At 39.5% G+C, this 19,465-nt stretch overlaps 1 protein-coding gene across 1 annotated transcript in view; it reads left to right on the top strand.

Moving 5' to 3' along the window:
• Positions 1–19,092, top strand: part of LOC145276289 (uncharacterized) — a 90,599-nt gene extending 71,507 nt beyond the window's left edge. Inside the window, exons 12-14 of the mRNA XM_080127707.1 lie at positions 8,226–8,351; positions 10,681–10,783; positions 18,879–19,092. Coding sequence (XP_079983833.1) covers positions 8,226–8,351; positions 10,681–10,783; positions 18,879–19,005 — 356 coding nt within the window. The 3' untranslated portion in view covers positions 19,006–19,092. The remainder of the gene's footprint in view (positions 1–8,225; positions 8,352–10,680; positions 10,784–18,878) is intronic.
• Positions 19,093–19,465: the final 373 nt, after the last annotated feature.

Here is a 19,465-nt window from a genome sequence, read left to right as displayed (position 1 = left end):
TGGAGCAAAGCAGCTCCTGCGAGCAACCTCTACCATGTCCTCACTACCGCTGAGTGACCTAGTGGACAGAGCCAGGACAATAATGAAGGATGACTCGACGGTGCAGGAACCGGTAGTCGCCGTCGCACAGGCCCCACCAAGTGGCGAAGGACCGTCTCAGGGACCCAGCCCGCAAGGTGATGTCATCTGCTACAGATGCAACGGGCGGGGCCACATGGCAAGAAATTGTAGAAGGCGGTCGATGGCTGTTCGCTGCTACCGCTGTAACAAGACTGGGCACATGGCCCGAGACTGTGCGGGAAACGGGGACGGGGACAAGGTGCCAGTGCCGACCTCTTCCCCGAACAGAAAATAAACAAGGCGCTCCCTGTCATTCAGGTCCGAGTTAATGACACGTTATGTTCAGCCCTCCTTGATTCCGGTTGCTCCCGCACCATAGTGTGTGCGGACTTCTGTCGGGCGTGGAAAAAGAAGAACGTCAGGATAACTACCATCACTGGAAAAATACGAATGTGTTGCGGCGTGGGTGTGGTACACATTCGCACAAGAACTGGGAACTCGGCCAACGTCGAAGCGCTGGTGACACGCGAAAAGCCGCTGAGTTTCGACCTGTTGCTAGGCTACGATGCCATCAAAGCCCTGGGCGGCGTGCGCATAACGCGCGCTGGCGTTGTAGAGTTTCAGGATAGGCCCCCGGTGTGCGCAGCACTAAGAGTCGACCAGCCAGACTTCAGTGCGGAATTCGACGACCAAAAGAAGGCGTGGACCGCCACTTGGAGGTGGTCAGAAGACAAGGAACCGGCCAAACTACAAAACAAAGTGGCAGAGTACCGTATGCCCGACCAGATAAGGCCTGCATACGAAAGCGAGCTCCGTGAATGGATTAAGAACGGTTGGCTGATTCCATACCCCTACGACAAACTTGGACCCCCCAAGGGCCTGATACCGCTGATGGCAGTTGCCCAACCTAACAAGTCAAAGGTGAGGCCGGTAATGGACTACCGTGAGTTGAATGCGCACGTTGATGCGTTCACAGCGGACGCCGACGTCTGTGCCAGCAAGCTGCGAGAGTGGCGCCGGCAGGGGTCCAATGTGTCCCTACTGGACTTGAGAAAAGCATACTTGCAGGTCCGGATCGGCGAGGCGATGTGGCCTTTCCAGACAGTGATGTTTTCCGGGAAGAGATACTGTCTTACGCGACTCGGATTTGGGCTAAACGTAGCACCCCAGATAATGAAGGCTATCGTCAATGCCGTGTTGTCACAAGAAGAATGGATCAGAAAGGGAACATCGGCGTATATTGACGATATATACGTGAACGAAGATATCGTGTCCTCTTCGCGCGTAAGATCCAAACTTTCCGAGTTTGGTCTAAACTGCAAGGACTCTGAGCGGCTTGAGGATGGTGCCCGCGTATTGGGGTTGAGCGTTCAAGAGGAGCGAGGGATCCTGAAGTGGAGGCGTGGAACCGCAGTTCCCGACGTACCCGACGTTTACACAAGACGTGCCGTGTTCTCCCTGCGCGGGAAATTTGTGGGGAACCTTCCAGTATGCGGATGGGTTCGTGCAGCGACAGGCGTCATAAAAAGGAGGGCAAATGCGGTCAGCAAAGGCTGGGACGATGAGATAACCGACGAACTATTGGTTCGAATGTTAAAGGAGACCGTCGCTAGTGTGAAAAAGAATGACCCCGCCACAGGGGACTGGTGCGTGCAGGGAGACGAACTGAGCGTGTGGGTGGACGCAAGTTCTCTAGCGATCGGTGTAGTTTTGGAGAAAGATGGGGCCGTAGTTGAGGATGCCTGCTGGCTGCGACCGGCGAATGATGCTGCCCATATCAACCTGGCAGAACTCGACGCTGTAATAAAGGGCATTAACCTGGCACTTCAATGGGAAGTGAAGAAACTGCGTGTGCACACTGACTCACTTTGCGTGCACCACTGGGTGTCGGACACACTCACGAGCAAGGCCAGGGCACGCACCAAGGCAGCCAGCGAAATGCTGATAAGACGGAGGCTCGAGACTGTGAAAAAACTGGTGACGGAGTACAACCTGTCCGTAGACGTAGTGCTCGTCACCTTGGACTACAACCTCGCCGACAAGCTCACTCGGGTACCACGGAGATGGTATGAGGCTATGAAGAAAGAAGCTAAGCCATTGCCTCTGTGTGCTGCCTCCGTCGAGGAGGACGAAATCAGGAAGATATATCACGACAGTGGGCACCCCGGAGTGCAACGGACCTACTACTTTGTGAAGTTGGCTAGACTATCAATACCAAAAAGCGCAGTAAGCGCAGTGGTCAGGGAGTGCCAAACGTGCCAGTCCATCGATCCCGCCCCAGCCAGATGGCGGAAAGGACAGCTGGGAGTGGACGCGACTTGGAGTCGGTTGGGTATGGATATAACCCACTTCCTCACGCTGATAGACTGCGGGCCAACGAGGTTCGCGATTTGGCGCCAATTGGCAAGGCAGGATTCCACCAGTGTCATCCACGAATTGGAATCCATATTCTACGAAAGGGGGCCGCCTGAGGAGATCCTCACGGATAACGACACGGCGTTCTGCAGCAGGGAATTTAGGCATTTTATGGACAACTGGGGGATCCGCCTTCGACACCGATGCGCGTATGTGCCGAGCGGCAACGGCATAGCGGAGCGATGCCACCGAACCGTGAAGAGGATCGCGGCCAGGAAGAAGTGTACGATCGCGGAGGCGGTTTACAGATACAACACAACGCCTAAGGACACCGTGACTGGCGGCAGTGCGCCCGCTGATGCGATTCATCACTACCACGTGCGCGTCAAGGACGTTGAAGTGTGTCTACCCGACCAACGAGAACCCCAGGGGACGTACCAAGTGGGAGACACCGTCTGGGTGAAGCCACCCGGCGGCCGGTGCACCAGCAGCTTTTGGAGGGGGAGGGTCACCGGCGTCATCAGTGAACAGGCCATACTAGTCGATGTTACTCCGCGCCACGTAAGGGATGTCCGGCCCGCTCTAAGCGCTGACCAATCGGCAAGCAGTGGAAGTAGCGAGTCATCCGACGATGAGCGATGGATCCAACCCGTGCCCCACGAACCTGGTGACTCAACTGCGAGCAGTGGAAGGAGCGAGTCATCCAACGATGAGCGATGGATCCAACCTGTGCCCCATGGACCTGATGACTCAACTGCGAGCTCTAATGCTGATGCTGATGCTTCCGATGCCACTTCTGAGAGCTCCGATGAGGAAGTCCCGGCAATACCCCTCCGCAGGAGTGCTCGAATCAAACGGCCACGTCCGCCGTGTCACGTATGTGATCTGGAGACCAGGGGGGAGTGTGAGACTAACCGTAGCCCTCGGCGCAAGAGGGTCCGTGTGTGCCTGGCATGTGGGGTGGTGGCTGATCCTGTGGTCGGGGCAGCGGAAGAAAGAGTTTCAAGATGGCGCCTGCCTGCTTTTATTAGAGACGGAATCTCGCAGGATCGTGCGAGATCTCGCGGGGATGCAAATTAGCTAGGCCATCTTGAGTAATAAAAATCGGTCCATTGGAGGTGCGAGGCAGTCGGGTACTGACGTTTGTGGCGATCAGTACAGTGACCGTTGGGTTCCGTTTCTATTCGTGCAGTCAGCTGAGCTTTGTTAGTTGCCTTCGCGCCGTGGCTGTCATTGTTTGTTGGTTTGCTGTGTGTTGCCGTGGTTCTTCAGTGAAATGCTTCGTCGCCCACGACGAGTCTCACCGTCTCCTACACAAGATACTCTTACACCAGGGGCAACGAATTTGTGCTCATACCTGCTCCCTACACCAGGCCAATTCAACTGCTCCCTGCAATCCGGATGGACCATCGTTCATGGCATCGACTCGGACATCTCTATCCCTTAAAGCCTCTTCCAATATAGCAGCCAATAACGCCTGCACTGTTTCAGTTTCTCTCAGCTTCTCATCCGGAAAAGCCCTTCCAGCCAAACCAGATATCCGGTCGCCTAGGTCAGCTATGCTTTCTCCGGATTGTTGTCGGATCTGAATTATTTTTCTCATTGCGTCAAGGAGACTCTGTTCTCCGGAATACTCACCTTCTAAAGCTGCTCGTAATTGCTCCCATTTCAACTGAGGATTATCAGTTATTTGTTGGCAAATAAACCTCGAGGCTGATCCCGACGTGTGTTCACATGCCAGCGAAATTACCTCTCTCTCCGTCAGATCATAAACTGTTTTTTTCTTCAAAATAGAATGTATCCAATTATCCAATCTCCCCAACAGAGCTAGAGTAATTTCCGCCACATACCGCCATTCCCTGGGAAAACTTTCTGATTGGCCACACCCCATAACTAACTCGACCAGGGCTTCCGCCTCCCTTTATTCTGATCAGTGTCAACCTCTCCCTTCCGTAGGAGCGATTCGCTCCTGAAGGCTTCAGTCGACATTGCCACAATTCATCCAGCTATCCCCTCAATATTGATTACTTCTCTACGCCCAAATGATTGTTTAAACAACAACAACAACAAAAAATAAGAACTTCCTCTTCAGACTTTAACTCAATATCAACAACAAAAGAATAATAATAAAAAAACAATTAGACAATGACAAAAAAACACAAGCAAAAGCAATAAAAACTTTTTTACTTTGTCTCTTTTTTCTTTCCTTCAAGCTTTTAATTCAATAAAGAAAGAAAAAAATATAAGCTTCATTTAAGCGTCAATTGAATTACAATCAATTGTTTTATCATTAAAAACAATAAGGTTTCTCTTCTTTCTCTCTCAAGCCTTTTAATTCAACAACAAAAAATTTATATAATTCAATCACAGCAGAAAAATGTTCACGCCACAGCGATTGGTCCGTTTTAAAACAACCTTCGCTTGTACCTGCAAATATCACACCTTCCTTTCATTAATTCATTGATATTACTGCTATAGGGTTGGAAGCGTGCACGACCAACCGTTAATTCCACGGCGACAGCAAAAATACGCTATCTTACTGCCTCTCTCTCTCTCTTTCTCTCTATGATCCTTCTTACTCTCCCCCCTCTCTCTCTAGGCCAATTTGCACAGACAGTAGAAAGAAAAAAAAGGTTCGCTTACCCGCCTGTGTTGTTCTTCTCTCTCTATCTATCTCTCTCTCTCGTCGCTTTGCAACGAGCACTTGTTGAAGGCTGTCAAAAGTGTCTCTTTTTTTTCGTCTTCTATCTCTGTTTTCTCTTCCTTTTTTTCCAAAATGTTCAAATGTTTTTTTTTCAACCGGCGTTTCTTTTTCTCTCTGTTTTCTCTTCCTTTTTTTCCAAAATGTTCAAATGTTTTTTTTTTCAACCGGCGTTTCTTTTTCTCTCTGTTTTCTCTTCCTTTTTTTCCAAAAACAAAATGTCCTTTTCACACGTGCGAATTCTTTTTCTGGCTCAAAGTCTTTCTTCAGGCCCTTTTTTTTTCGGGTGTCTCTTTATCGATTTCCTTTTCCGTCTCTCCTTCCATTTGGTTTCAGATATCTCCGTCTGTCTCTCTGTCTCTTTCTTAGTACGTCTTTTTTTCTGCCACCGATAATGTATGATTATAACGCAATCCCAACTCTGTTTTTTTTTTCGTGGTAACAAAAATGAGAAATATTAAATCTCACCCTTCTTTTTTTTCTGGTCGATATCACCAACTGTAAGATTGTAATGCAATCCCAGCACCATTTTTACTTTCTTCTTCCGTGGTAACATAAGGTCGTCCTGGTCAAACGGCAACAAAGCTGTAACCCCTCACTGTCACTAGTCATGACTACAATATATATGAGTAAAGAGTAAAAGTTCTACATAGAAAATTAGAATCTTTCGAAATACTTACTGAAAAGATTTTTATATTAAAAGAATTGATCTAATGTAACCCTTCAATGAGAAGGTGATTAAGGACCCCTGTCTATCTGAATTCTTGGCTCGTGTAGTATAGTTTTCTCTGAGGTTGTTACATGTAATCTGGTATGCTGAAAGCGAATATCGAAGCAGCAGGTAGGAAGAAAGACAAACTCATGTAGTCTATCTACAGAAGCTTAATTTCGCAGAATTATGTACAAATGTTTTTACTGATCTCATTCTGTTTTTGTAAGTTTTTTTCACAGTCTCAAATTTCTTCAGAGACAGCGACAGACAGTTGGATGAGGGAGGTGGAGGGGTCGGCGGGTTTATACGATCTGTTCTCCCCAAATTCAACAAGCAATCTTCTTAATTTTAGAGCGTATCGACCCGATGTGGGTGGGGTGGATGTCTCCCCAGCCAATCAAATCACACTAAGCCCCAACGATCTGAGACCCCATTCAAGACTAAAAATCCCATAACCTCGAGGTCATCAGCCATCACTCAGCCAGTACAACATGTTCGTCTAATATCCTCGCATTTCTTGTTGTTGAGTTTTTCCCCAATAACAAAATATCTTAGGTTTTTCCAACCAAAAAACAAATATATCCATTTTGACAATGAATTAAAATATATCTATATTTATCCACCCTAAATTCCCGAGGCACCTGCCGTTACAGGGGATTGGTCAAAAAGCTATCTCAGCGTAGTTCTAAAGCTCCTCAATGGGGGATTAGGTTACACTAAAATATTCTTATTTAAAATTTTTTTTTACCATTTTAAACAACTAATAATATATAAATAATATATAATTTCCAATTTGAGACTAAAAACATCGCTTTTACTTGATTGATATTGTCGGACTGACTTCCTCGTCTTGGTTGTTAGTGACATATGGCCGAGTGGTCCTAGTCGTTGTATCAAAGTTTCAGTTACCCAAAGGTGCTGAGTTCAATCCTGAACGAAGGCAGTGAAAAAGTAACATTCAAAATAGAGAATCAGCAACTATGTCCCAAAGTCTAGCTGGGGTCCGAACACGGTACCCCCGTAATAATAATAAAGGGTTGGGTTCGAGACTCCCAACAAACGGTTCCCCAGTTCGATATAAAACACCTAATGAAGGCCGGAGGGCAAAACGTCGAAACGTTGTGACGATAACAACCAAGATGAGGAAGTCAGTCCGACAATCTCCATCAATGAAAACACCTCATCTCAAAAATACAGACAATTACTATCGCTTTTACTTTTCGCGTAAACTATTGTATTAATTTTTTTAAAAAATAGACGATATCTATTGAAAAAAATATTTCCAAATTATTTCCAAAATAGTTACTGAAAATTTTTATTTAACTTTTTAAGAATTTACTTTAAAATTTCTCATAGTACAAGTACTTTTTTTACAATTTTAAAATCTAAAATAATAACATGACATTTTAAACTGTCTTTTTTGACAATTAAGGTTATGAAATTACTTTAAGTTTTAATTAAAAACATTTTGAAAAATAATTAATTTACTATTCTCTATTAAAAAGTAAAAATAACTCGAAAATATTAAACATACTCAATGCTCGGGGTAAAATTGTCCATTTGAGCCATATGGAGACAGAGAAGGTATTAAGATGCTAAAGATTTTTTTTGTCTAGATGATGCTATTGTTGGCTAAAAGGGCGATAGGTATGTTCATGTTGCTGAGTCCAGAAGCAGATGTTCTGCTTGTTGATACGCCCACTCAAGTGACAGTGATCCTCGTTATATAAAGAAAATCTAATCCAACAAACCAGGATCAGTTTCCATCCTTTGACTGATATCTTCTCAAAATGATTCTCGTTCTGATTTATTGCAATTGGTTTGCTGCTACAAGACTTGAATTTTGAACCTTCTCAAAACTAATGATCTCGAAATATCTGTTTCTTATAATAGACGGCATGTTGATTTTCTGAGGGATTCCGCAAGGCATTACTGTAAAATGTGAATATTGTCAGGAATAATGGCAGAACGATGTTAACCACTGTGGTCTTTTTGGGTATTTGCGACACTTCCTGTTTCCCAAAATTTTGCTTGAAAAGTTGAATCGTCCTTCTATCAGGTACATTGTTCCTGCCAAAATGTTTCCTGCATTGTCACTGCACCAGAACTGATTTTGTTGCAAATTACGCCTCGATGATTTTTTTCCTGCTGTTGCGTTGTATGAAGTTTAGTTGAATCCATGTTGGTGTCACTTGAATCTCTATAATATGGACAATAATATGGACAAAAATTGTAAAAGACAACTTTCGAATGAAATACAAAATAGGGTGCTTATTTTGAGCCACCCTGGATATACATATATTCGATATATATAATTTCATTTTAACTACTGTGTCTTCATTGTATGTGTATTTATTATTTTCTTTCAGTTAATTGTCTTTTATTTATTTGTTGCAGGTAAATGCCTTATTGACCCAGCCTATTGCAAAAATGGAGGAATATGTAATCAGCACAGGTACGATATGTACCACAGCTGTAATTGTTTGAATAAATTTTCTGGAGACCAATGTGAGATATATAATGGTATGTGCATTGATAAGTATTAACGATTTTTTTAACACAAGCAATCAAAGAGTACATGCCTCGACCATAACCAAATAATACCCTCATCGACACACCAGACTACTCGGTAGACTCAGAACATTCTTATAACATTGCAAAATGCTTATTTGGATTGGGAGAATATATATATATATATATATATATATATATATATATATATATATATATATATATATATATACTTTATTTTTACCTTTATTACCACTTGGAACTTAAGGAGATACTATTTGACTGTGGAGAGTTGAGCGGCTAAATGTTTATTTGCATTACATCTAAACTTTTGCAGGTTAGTACAGCCAGAGAAGCAGGAAACAAGGAGGGAATTACAAAGTTTAGCAATCCGAATGAAGAAAAAAGTATAAGGCTTTTCAACATCAAGTGACCTGAACAGTGAAGGGGTATGATTTTGCTGCTTGTCGCGTTAGTCAAGAGAACATTACATTCAAGTACTTGTAAAACAGACACATGGTGATGAGACAGGTCTTAGATCTTGTTGTGGCTAGAGATGGGGTGGGTCAGCTGAAAACCTTTGATTGGAGTTAATCTTTAAAATACCCAATTACAACTCCCGACCGATTCCTGCAAATATTGTAAACCTTTAACTCCCATCCTAGGCTCAGAAGTAAAAAAGTCAACTGAAAAAAATACTATCTCCTGTATCAGTTATAAAAAACTGATTCTAACTTCTACAAAAACGTGAAAGATACGATACAAGTCAGTGAACGGATACCCTTAGAGTATGTCTGTAGCACAGACGTTTGTATGGATAAGACTGACAAAACCGTTCTTCTATATCATGACACATGCTAATAAAAAGCGTCAGTATATAAGGGAGTTGATACTTGCATTCTTATAATTCCTGACAAGAAACAAATATCAATTCTGAAGTGGAACGGGTTTATTTTCGGCAGCATTGTAACTCTCGCTTCCCTTATTTTGTTATGTAGTCCTCAATTCCATGAGCGATGTTTCTGACAAAGGGTGTCAGAATCTATCCATATAACAATTATCGTTGGCGAGTTTTTGATTTTAAAGTTATATTTTTAATTTAAGCTTCTTACATCAAGTGGTTTCATGACTTGTTGAAAGTGATTTTTATAAAAAAACTAAACCATGCATAGCTATGTTAATTATCTTATTAGCAGACGACACTCGAATTGGGAGAAATCGACTGAACCCCCAAAAAGCTGACAAACAACTATATTTTCAGACTCGCCAAACAAAAAATGACAGGCAAGGAAATAAATCTGTGCATGCTAGAAAAACAACGAACCATGTTGAAAGGATGTGGAAGCAAAACAGCGTAACAAGCAAGAATGCGGGACCAGCCGGGAGCTTCTGGGTACATATTTACTTGAATTTATGTGGAGACAAAAATTTGGAAACGATCCTTTTGTCTCCATCATTTCCGAAAGCTACCCGGTTGGGGCTTCCTCCCATTTCCTCTACCCCATCACCTCTCTCTTTGCTGTCGATATGGCCAATCAACAGTCGACCGAAGTAAAAGATTCCTAAGGAAATATCATCATCTCAAGAAAGCTCTTCCGCCGGCAGTTAACAACCGTAAAAAAAAATCACTATTGAAAAAAAAAAAATATGTTTTTCTATTTCTGTGTAATCCCCCACAAAAAAATAAAAAAACAAAACAAAAAAAAAACAACCTGACTGAACAAAAAGTCTTGAAAATAAAATTTAAAAAAACAAGAAAAAAAATACGGTTAAAGAAAAACAAAAAAAATGTACTTAAACCTAACATTTATACGGGTAAACAACCTTTTTTTGAAGATAACAATATTTACATAACTTGCTGTTGATAAATATTTTGCAAAAAAAAAAAATATATATATAAATACTAAAATAAAATAAATAAACATATTTGCTTTATCAATGTAGGTTTTTTCTTATTTTTGATAATTTGCATTTTTTTTTCCGGTTTGTTTTGCTTTTTTCCTTAGTCGGCGTCTTCTACGCCACTCGGCTCTCACCGATAATTGCCGGTTTCGCCCGATCCGGGCTTGACGGTAAATCATGAGAATTTGGGTCAAATTATGCAAGAGTACCAACATTTCCCTTGGCTTACAACATCCTCATTATCATTTTTTATAACATACCTCTAAGTCCTACTTTTTTTTTATTTTAAAGTCATACTAATATTCTGACATTCACATTTATATAGGTTTTATCTGTTTTAACTAACATGTGTGAGTGTTGAACTGTAAGCTTGGCATTCATGAAGTAAAAACACTTAAAGTCCATGAATTTCAATTTGTTTTATTGTTGATATTTTCAGGACCTGATGATCCTAAAAAGAAGTGGATCTTTGTGGCTATCGGATGCAGTGGAGCAATTCTCGTTATAATTCTGATCGCTGTCGGCACAGTAATATATTTAAGGTAACTAGTGTTATTTATGGATTCATATTTTCTATTGTCGATACTCACAATCGAAAATAGTCTATTATTTTTAGAATTCTATCTATATCGGAAATCATATATATATATATATATATATATATATACATATATATATATATATATATGTATATATATATAAACCTATATGAAAAAACTTATTTAATTTTTATATATTTTTTATCATTCGTTTGAAATCTATTTTAGTCAGTAAATCATGTAATCATTTGCAATCGCTGTATAAACTTGCTTTCTCGAATTCACAATAATCCTAATATCATTTCAAGGATCGTCAGTTGTCTACCATGAAACACTGTTTCGAGGATTTAAAAATAAAATAGAATATTAAATCATCGCTTCCGTTTTTATCAAACACCACCTCCCTTAATCACAAGAACAAAAAATGTTCCGAATATTGGATCTTGTTTTCCTTTGGACAAGATCAAAGTGTAGTATCTGTTCTTCATATGCTGCACTTCCATTTCTTGTTCTCTGTCAGAGGAGGGAAATCCTTCACGACTGAGACAATTTTTATTTTTGTTCCTTTTCTCCACTGGTGTCTAACTCTGTCCCGTGGGGAGGCATTGTAAATAGGAACTTGTCCATGCTATAAAAAAAAATATCTTTCTTTCCTGTGACACTCGGCCCTGTCTTCAAATTCAAAATGGATATTTTTTTAATTTACAAGTCTGTTGTATTTATACGATTCGGATGAACCCATTATAATTATATATATCAACACTGTACAGCGGTTCCTGCATTAATGTTGATGAAACCCTGTCGTAATGACGCCAAGAACATCCAAATACAAGACTCAGCCGATAGCAAAACAAACTTATTGGACTCTTGAGGTAACGAATGTTTGTAGCGTATCAACTCCTTAGTCTAAAGGGGATGTACATATTGTTTACTCCCTGGGAGGCTGGTTGCCATGCCAGGACATAAGAACAATTCCGGAAACGTTCCAATTACAAATCAAATAACTCTCCTCAGTTTCACATTGTTGTGAATATGGATTATCTCCTCTTTGATAATCCAAGCTATAAAAACTGTTCATTTCCGCTTGTCAAGTAGACGAATAGTAAGATTCTTGATTGAATAAAAGATTACTAGACGGAATCTCCTGTCCTGTTTTAATTATATTTTTTTCAATTAAGAATAGAACATTTCTTTAAAAGCCTTCGGACACTGGGCAAAGGTTTCAACTTTTGTCCACTGACGGCATTAGAGGCCCAAGAGCAACACATTTTGGACGCCTTCATTAACGGCTTACGTAATGCTCAGGTAAGACAACGTCTTCTTGAGAATAAGACTCTTACACTTAGCACAGTTTACGAGCAAGCCTATAACTTCGAATGTGCTATACAGCAGTTTCGTTCTTATTTATAACCAGACACCGTGGACGTCGCGCTAAATCCACCTATTCCTACCGCCCTCCCGCGGCGATAGTCCAACGAAGCTTAAAGAAGAATCGATCATTGGTGCTTAAAAAAGGGACATCTAGTATCTTTTTGCAGCTTATCTAAACACCTACGAGTTTCCTGTCCTGCTAGAGATACTCTTTGTCATAAATGTGGAAAACTTAGTCATTTTTCAAAGGTATGCAAGTCTTCTAAAACCCTATATAAAGCCGCTCGTCAAAATACATCTGCGATATTAGCAGCCTCCCCTGAATGCCTTTACAAAACTATTATAAAAATGAAAATTAACGGAAGATCTACGAATGCTCTAATCGATAGCGGAAACTCATAAAATTTTATCTTAGAAAGCTTGTTAAAAACCAACAACTTGCATTTTGTCTCCTCTCCCAGAAGAGTAACAATGGTAAATGCGTCATTGTCTGCACACGTAAGTGCTTATTGTTTGGTGGACTTACTATTTAATAACGTCTCCTGTAAAACCACTAAATTATCCGCAATGAAAAACGTTTGTTGCAAAATAATACTGGGACACCTTTTTCTGCAGCAACATTCACAGATTGAAATTCCGTTTGGTGGTTCAATGCCTGCATTGAAAATTTGTGGATTGGTGACAGCAAAAATCCAGTACCCGTCACTTTTCAAAAACCTAACTGAAAACTGCAACCCATAGCAGTGAGAAGCGAACGTTTTTACTTATAGTAATAAAAAATTCATTGACTCTGAGATAAAAAGACTACTCGAGGATGGTATAATTTAACCTAGCAAATCACCCTAGAGGGCTTAGGTAATTATAACCACTTTTGAACACTATAAAAAGAAGATTACTTCCAAACCATAAATAAATTTACTCTTTTGGACGTCTTCCTGCTACACAGGATAGATGAAATGACAGGCGAAATAGTCAAATATCGTATGTTTTGGCTTCTGGATTTGAAAAGCGTGTACCATCAGATCGCCATTAGACCTAGAGACAAGCTATACACAGCTTTCGAGGCGAACGGTCGATTATATCGATTTCTCAGGATTTCTTTTGGCGTTACGAATGGAGTAGCCAGTTTCCAAAGGATAGTCGACCAAATCATAACGGATGAGAAACTGAAAGGCACGTTTGCGTACATTGACAATGTCACAGTATGTGGCCATAATAAAAAGGAACACGACATAAATCTCAGATGGTTCATGTCCACCGTCGAGAAATACAACCTTACCCTAAACGACGACAAATGCTCCTTTGGATTGGACAAAATAAACATGCTGCGGTATACCATAAGCAAAGGTTTTATAGCACCGGACGCAGATTGCTTGAAACCTTTATTCCAAATGCCTGTTCCTCACAATTGGCCTTCCCTTTAACGTGCTATAGACATGTTTGTTCACTGCTCCCAATGGATTGCATCCTTCTCATAAAAGATACATCCATTAACACATGTAGAGACGTTTCCTCTGTCCCGTCAAGCCGTTGTGGCATTCGATTGACTGAAAAAGGACATTGAAAAATTAGCAATTACAACAATAGACCAAAATAATCATCTGGCTGTCGAAACGGATGCGTCAGATTGTGCTATTGCTGCTTCTTTGAGACACGCTGATGGTCCTATAGCCTTTTTTTCAAGGATCCTCTCACGGGCTGAACGATGACACTTTGCAATTGAAAAAGAAGCCTGCCCCTTAGTCGAGGCATTAAGAAGATGGCGGCAGTATCTGATCAGACGCCACTTTAAACTTATTACTGACCAAAATCAGTTGCTTTTATGTTCAACTCTACTACAAGCAAAATAAAGAATAAGAGAGCTAAACAAGGAAGCGATATTTATTAACTGTTATCGACGAATATTCCCGGTTTCCTTTTGCCTGCATTTACTCAGACATATCGGCTACTTTAATTATACAATGCCCCTGTTCAGGAATCGCTCTTTGGAGTTCCTGCCTATATACATTCAGATCGAGGGGCTTCTTTTATGTCAGAGCAGCTTCAACAATTTGTACAGGAACGAAGAATAGCTACAAGTCGGATAATTCCCTACAACCCTAAGGGTAACGGCCAATGCGAAAGATATAACGGCATTATTTGAAAGACCGTTCAATTTACCTGCATCAAATAACGAATGTCTGATTGATAATTTGGAAAATCTTCTCTGTCGTATTATACGCTATTCAATCCCTATTGTGTACCGTCACGAATGCCATAGACCTAGCACTTTCCGGAGACGTACCAGTACCGTGGACAACCCCTGTGGACAGACTAACTCTTCCTGATATTGAAACCCCTCCGGAAGATTATTACACTGAAAATACTCCTGGCACATCATCTAATGGCACTGTCTCCGTTGGGGCTTCGTCCCGAATCCCTGAACGATGAAGGACTAGCACCGAAAAAACGTGTTCATCTAGCAACTGACTCTGATGCAGAACGGCCTTCTCCTCTGAGAAGCAAACATTTCGAAGCGAGGTATTTTAGAGCCCACAAACAGGCTCGCACTGAAGAGCTTTCCTGTTTGAGTACTCCGACCTCGAATCATAGACTGCCGAGGCGGCCACTATGAGCTCGTAGAAAGCCTGGGCATTAAAGAGACTTTCTTCTCTATCAGTGAGAAATTTGGTAGGGAAGAATGTTGTGAATATGGATTATCCCCTCTTTGATAATCCCAGCTATAAAAGCTGTACATTTCCGCTCGTCAAGTAGACGAGTAGTAAGATTCTTAATTGAAAAAAAAAATACAAATAGACGGAATCAATTGTCCTGTTTTCATTACACACATATGACATTATAAGTCTTGAACCAGAGGAGAGTTATTTAGTTTGTCGTGTGGACGTTTCTAACGGCAACCAGCTACCCAGGTGTTAAACACAATCAAACGATAGGCACACGGACGATAGAAATATCATCGGGTCGATATGGCGTTGGTTATAATCGATTGCACCTCTTGTTGTCATAGAGTCTTCATTGCGGCGTTAATGGTACGTATTCTTCATGACATGGACCGCTTTTCTGTCGCTGAAAATTAACGCTTGTACAAAACAGCAAACAAAGACATTTTTTAATAAAAATATAGATTCTGGGGGAGCATATCGAACTGACCTGACGCGTGCATCACCGACGGCTTCACATCCCCAAAACTTATGCGTCTGCTTTCGATGGAATCCGACGCCTCGACTGTTTAAAACAATACCATCATAATTCTATTCCCCTCTCTCTCTTCATTGAAAGAGAGATAAAGGGAATGAAAGAGAAATAGAAAAAGAGAGAAAGAAATATACATAATACTTTAAAATTGTTGAGTTTTTGGAGACGTTGATGGCGAGTTCTGGGGATTTACCTTTCGAATTCTAGGGTCTCAGATTGTTTTGACAGGGCCGAGTTTCATAACGAATGATCAGTCAAACCTGGTTGATATATTCCGACATTTTGAAAACTACAAAACACCTGCATAACGCACGCGCTTCACGACTAGTACAGAACTATATACGATCATGGCAATGTTTTGATCAATTAGTTATGAATAATTAAAGATCCTGTTAAGCAAAGTTGGTTTAAAGAAAGTTTAGTCCTAAATGAAACAGAAAAGGAGAATTTCACAAAAGTTTCAATTTGAAAAGGTCACAAGCAAATTGCAGAAACTAATACAAAAAATAGAGGACGACACAAAAAATTTAGAAATGAATGGATAGGCGGAGACAGAGATAGAAAGAGAAAAAAGAAACGGAAAGTGGAATTTTTATGCGCCTACACAAAAGTTTATATATTATATAACTTTTATTTTTTAATATCAATACAATATATATATATATATAGTCAGTTATAAAATATATATGGCGATTAAGCTACACTGAATATTCCGCGTTTCATCCACTCTAGGACTCTTCAGGCTTATGCGCATAAGCGTGAAGAATCCTAGAGTGGATGAAACGTGGAATATTCAGGATGGCTTAATCGCCATATATGTTTTATAACTTACTAACTAACTCTACCTCCGTATTGAGTACTTTTGAAGTAAATACTTAAAGTTTACGCATAAATTTATACCTTCGTATATTAATTTTATGTGAGTAAATGAAGTAGTTATATATATATATATATATATATATATATATATATATATATATATATATATATATATATATATATACTAGCATTTCAGCCCGGCGTTGCCCGGGTGTTTGGAGGTGTATGCTGAGCAAAAAAAGAGTAATTTTTTTTAATTTGACCCCTATTATGACCCCTTAAAATTTATAGTTTCGGGCTCAAATCACTTTATTAAATTAGATTCAGGTTCAAGGAACCTATATATAAAATTTCAAGTGTCTAGACTCAAAATTGTCGGAGAAGTTTGGTAGAGTTCTTAAAGGTCAAATCGTTGAAATTTGACCCCTTAACAGCCAAATTTCTGGCTGACACCCGTCACATCGATTTTCCCAAATCTCAGTACCCGGTATTTCAAATTTCGAGTCTATAGACTAAAAATTGACAGAGTTATTGCGTAGGGAAATGTACACAGACAGACAGACAGACAGACACGTTCACTTTTATATATATATATATATATATATATTTATATATATATATATATATTGATATAGTATAGTATTGGTATATATATATATATATTGATATAGTAACATGATTTGTTTTCATTATAATATGTTAGCATTAAAGTAGCACATGAATATCTTTAAGCGAATATATTACCCCTATCATTATAACTCGTATTAGTATTCTATCGACTTTACATTTTATCATCTTTATTTCCTTGCATTTTTTTATTACTGTGTACTATTACTATTGATTAGCAAGACTATATATGTTTTGAAACTATAATTAATAATTATTATATGATGGCATTTATTAGTTGTTGATACAAATTTTAAATTAGCTTGGAATTCTAAAGTAATTTATTATGTACCTCCTTAAAAGTATTTAATATATAAAAATAGCAAATAGCGGGCTAGACAAAGCAATAATATCACCTCCCCTCATAACTAATATGTATATCAAATATCATACTTTATATTAGTTTATACATAAGCAATAATACTTTGCTACCCAATCATGAGCATGTTTCAGCCAGCTAGTTACTAGTAACTAGAGACCTCTTCAAGCGATACAGCTTATACAAAAGCAAAGATAAAATAAAATCAGGTCTTCAGCGTTATTAAATGTTGTTAAAAATAGGAATAAGGAATAAGATTTAGTGTTGAAATATAGGAATGAAGAAGAAATGATGGGTTGGTTAAAAAACAAAGAGATAATTAAAAAACTAGACAGAAAAGCATATGTTTGCGTGTGTGGTAGTCGCCTTAAACCTTAAAGATTCTAGTGGTTTATTAGCAGCGATATGTAATGTATACTACTTTTTGGAACATGTATGAGGAAAAGTTAATCGGAATTATTCAGTTGTAAAAATGCTTTTGAATATACTCGAACTTGTCGTGGTTAGAAAACGTACAACTTACCGATCCCCGATCTCCTAATCCTATTGCATTCATTTGTAAAGAGGTTAAAAGATGGGGAAGAAAGGGGAAAAACGAAATGAAAAAGGGAAAAAGGAAAGAGAAGAGAAAAAGGAAAAAAAATTTTTTCGGTGGTGATTTGAAAACATTTTCTTTTTATACTCAACTTCTCTGCCCTCTTTAGTCTTTATATCATCTTTTTGGGGAGCGAAGCCTCATTTATATGCAAATCGATGCATATCACACTACAACCACTAATAAAAGCATTTCATGTATCTCAGTACTGGACCAGCTAAACCAACTCTGTGGTTGTTGTGCGATAACAAGTGTGCGATCATAAATTCTGTTGACATGCGTGTTACGCTTTTAATATAAAACGATGATGGTGGAAAAGAACCAAGACAATGTTATGAACAAGCACAATAGTAATATTCACTTCCAGAAAATATAATGCTCTGTATGTGTGTCAGCATATGTTTTATTTACGCATGGAATCATTTTAGTTGGTGAGCAAGTTCTTAATCAATGAACGCTCAGTCAATTTGCATTGAGTTGCTAAGGATAGGAATCTAGCATATGGGCTCTATATGAAGTGAGTTTTTGAAATCTCAACTAATATTTGTAACGAGAGAGAGAAAGGAGAGAGGGAGAGAGAGGGGGGAGAGAGGAACATGAATATATTAACTTTATGCAGATTATTTTGAATTTTAACCGTTTGAGAAGCCAGCGTTACTCAATATTAATCTGACCTTTTTCACCCGGTTACATTCGTCTTTAGTCAACAAACAGTCAGCTCCAGGTAAATCTAATCTGATTGAGAACATATTCTGAAGTTGTTTTGCTTTTAATAACATGTTTTAAGTTACTGTAGTCTCCACTTGAGTACAAAGAAATGTGGGGATCTCGAACTTCCCCAAAACGACTCTTTATCATTATGCTACACGGCATGCCCTCCTCGTGTTTTTCTCTGTTTATTTAGCTATTTTATACTTATAGGTACGCTTCAAAAGAAGTCTTCTTGATAGTTCTATTGGATAAACAATTTGATATATTTCATTCAATGTGGAGCAACTTGTGAAGATGTAACTGGTGGTAGATACACGTGACTTGTATACCCAATCAAAATTCATCATGTCTAAATATTTATTTGCAATTGCCATTCGTTTAGTTTATGCATCCATTTTTATGTTTTATTTCATTTCTTTTAGGAAGCAACGTGAAAAGAAAAAGCTGAGGGAATCAATAGACGATGACCAGCAACACCCTAATTTCGATTATCGTTTCCCAATGCAATGGCCTCAGCAAAATAAACACATTTCCACGCGATGGAATTAGTTTAAAAAGTTCTGAATTAAAATATATAAATAAATATATTTATTTATATATATGTTACAGAAGATCAGAAAAACATTGGTACCATCGGTTTCAAATCCAGCACAAACGAAACCGGTCTCTGGTCGCCTATGTCAGCCTCTTTTCATCCTCTGTTTATATCTGTCTGAAAAGGCTGAAGAGAGTCCAACATAGGATACCAGAGGCTGGTTCCAGTTCTGTTGGATTTGAAAACGACACTACCGATTTTTTTCTGATATTCTATAACACAAATATAAATAAATGAATATTATACATTTATATTGATATTGTTTTTATAATCGAACACTTTGCACACACACACACACACACACACACACACACACACACACACACACACACACACATAATTTTCAGAATCAAAGAGATTATATAATTATTTTACTGTGGAAATTAAAAAAAAACGTGTGTGTGTGTGTGTGTG

Source organism: Euprymna scolopes, unplaced genomic scaffold (assembly GCF_053919585.1).
Source record: "Euprymna scolopes isolate OS-2025 unplaced genomic scaffold, ASM5391958v1 sca80, whole genome shotgun sequence".
NCBI lineage: Eukaryota > Metazoa > Mollusca > Cephalopoda > Sepiida > Sepiolidae > Euprymna > Euprymna scolopes.
This window is presented reverse-complemented; position numbering and strand designations above follow the sequence as displayed.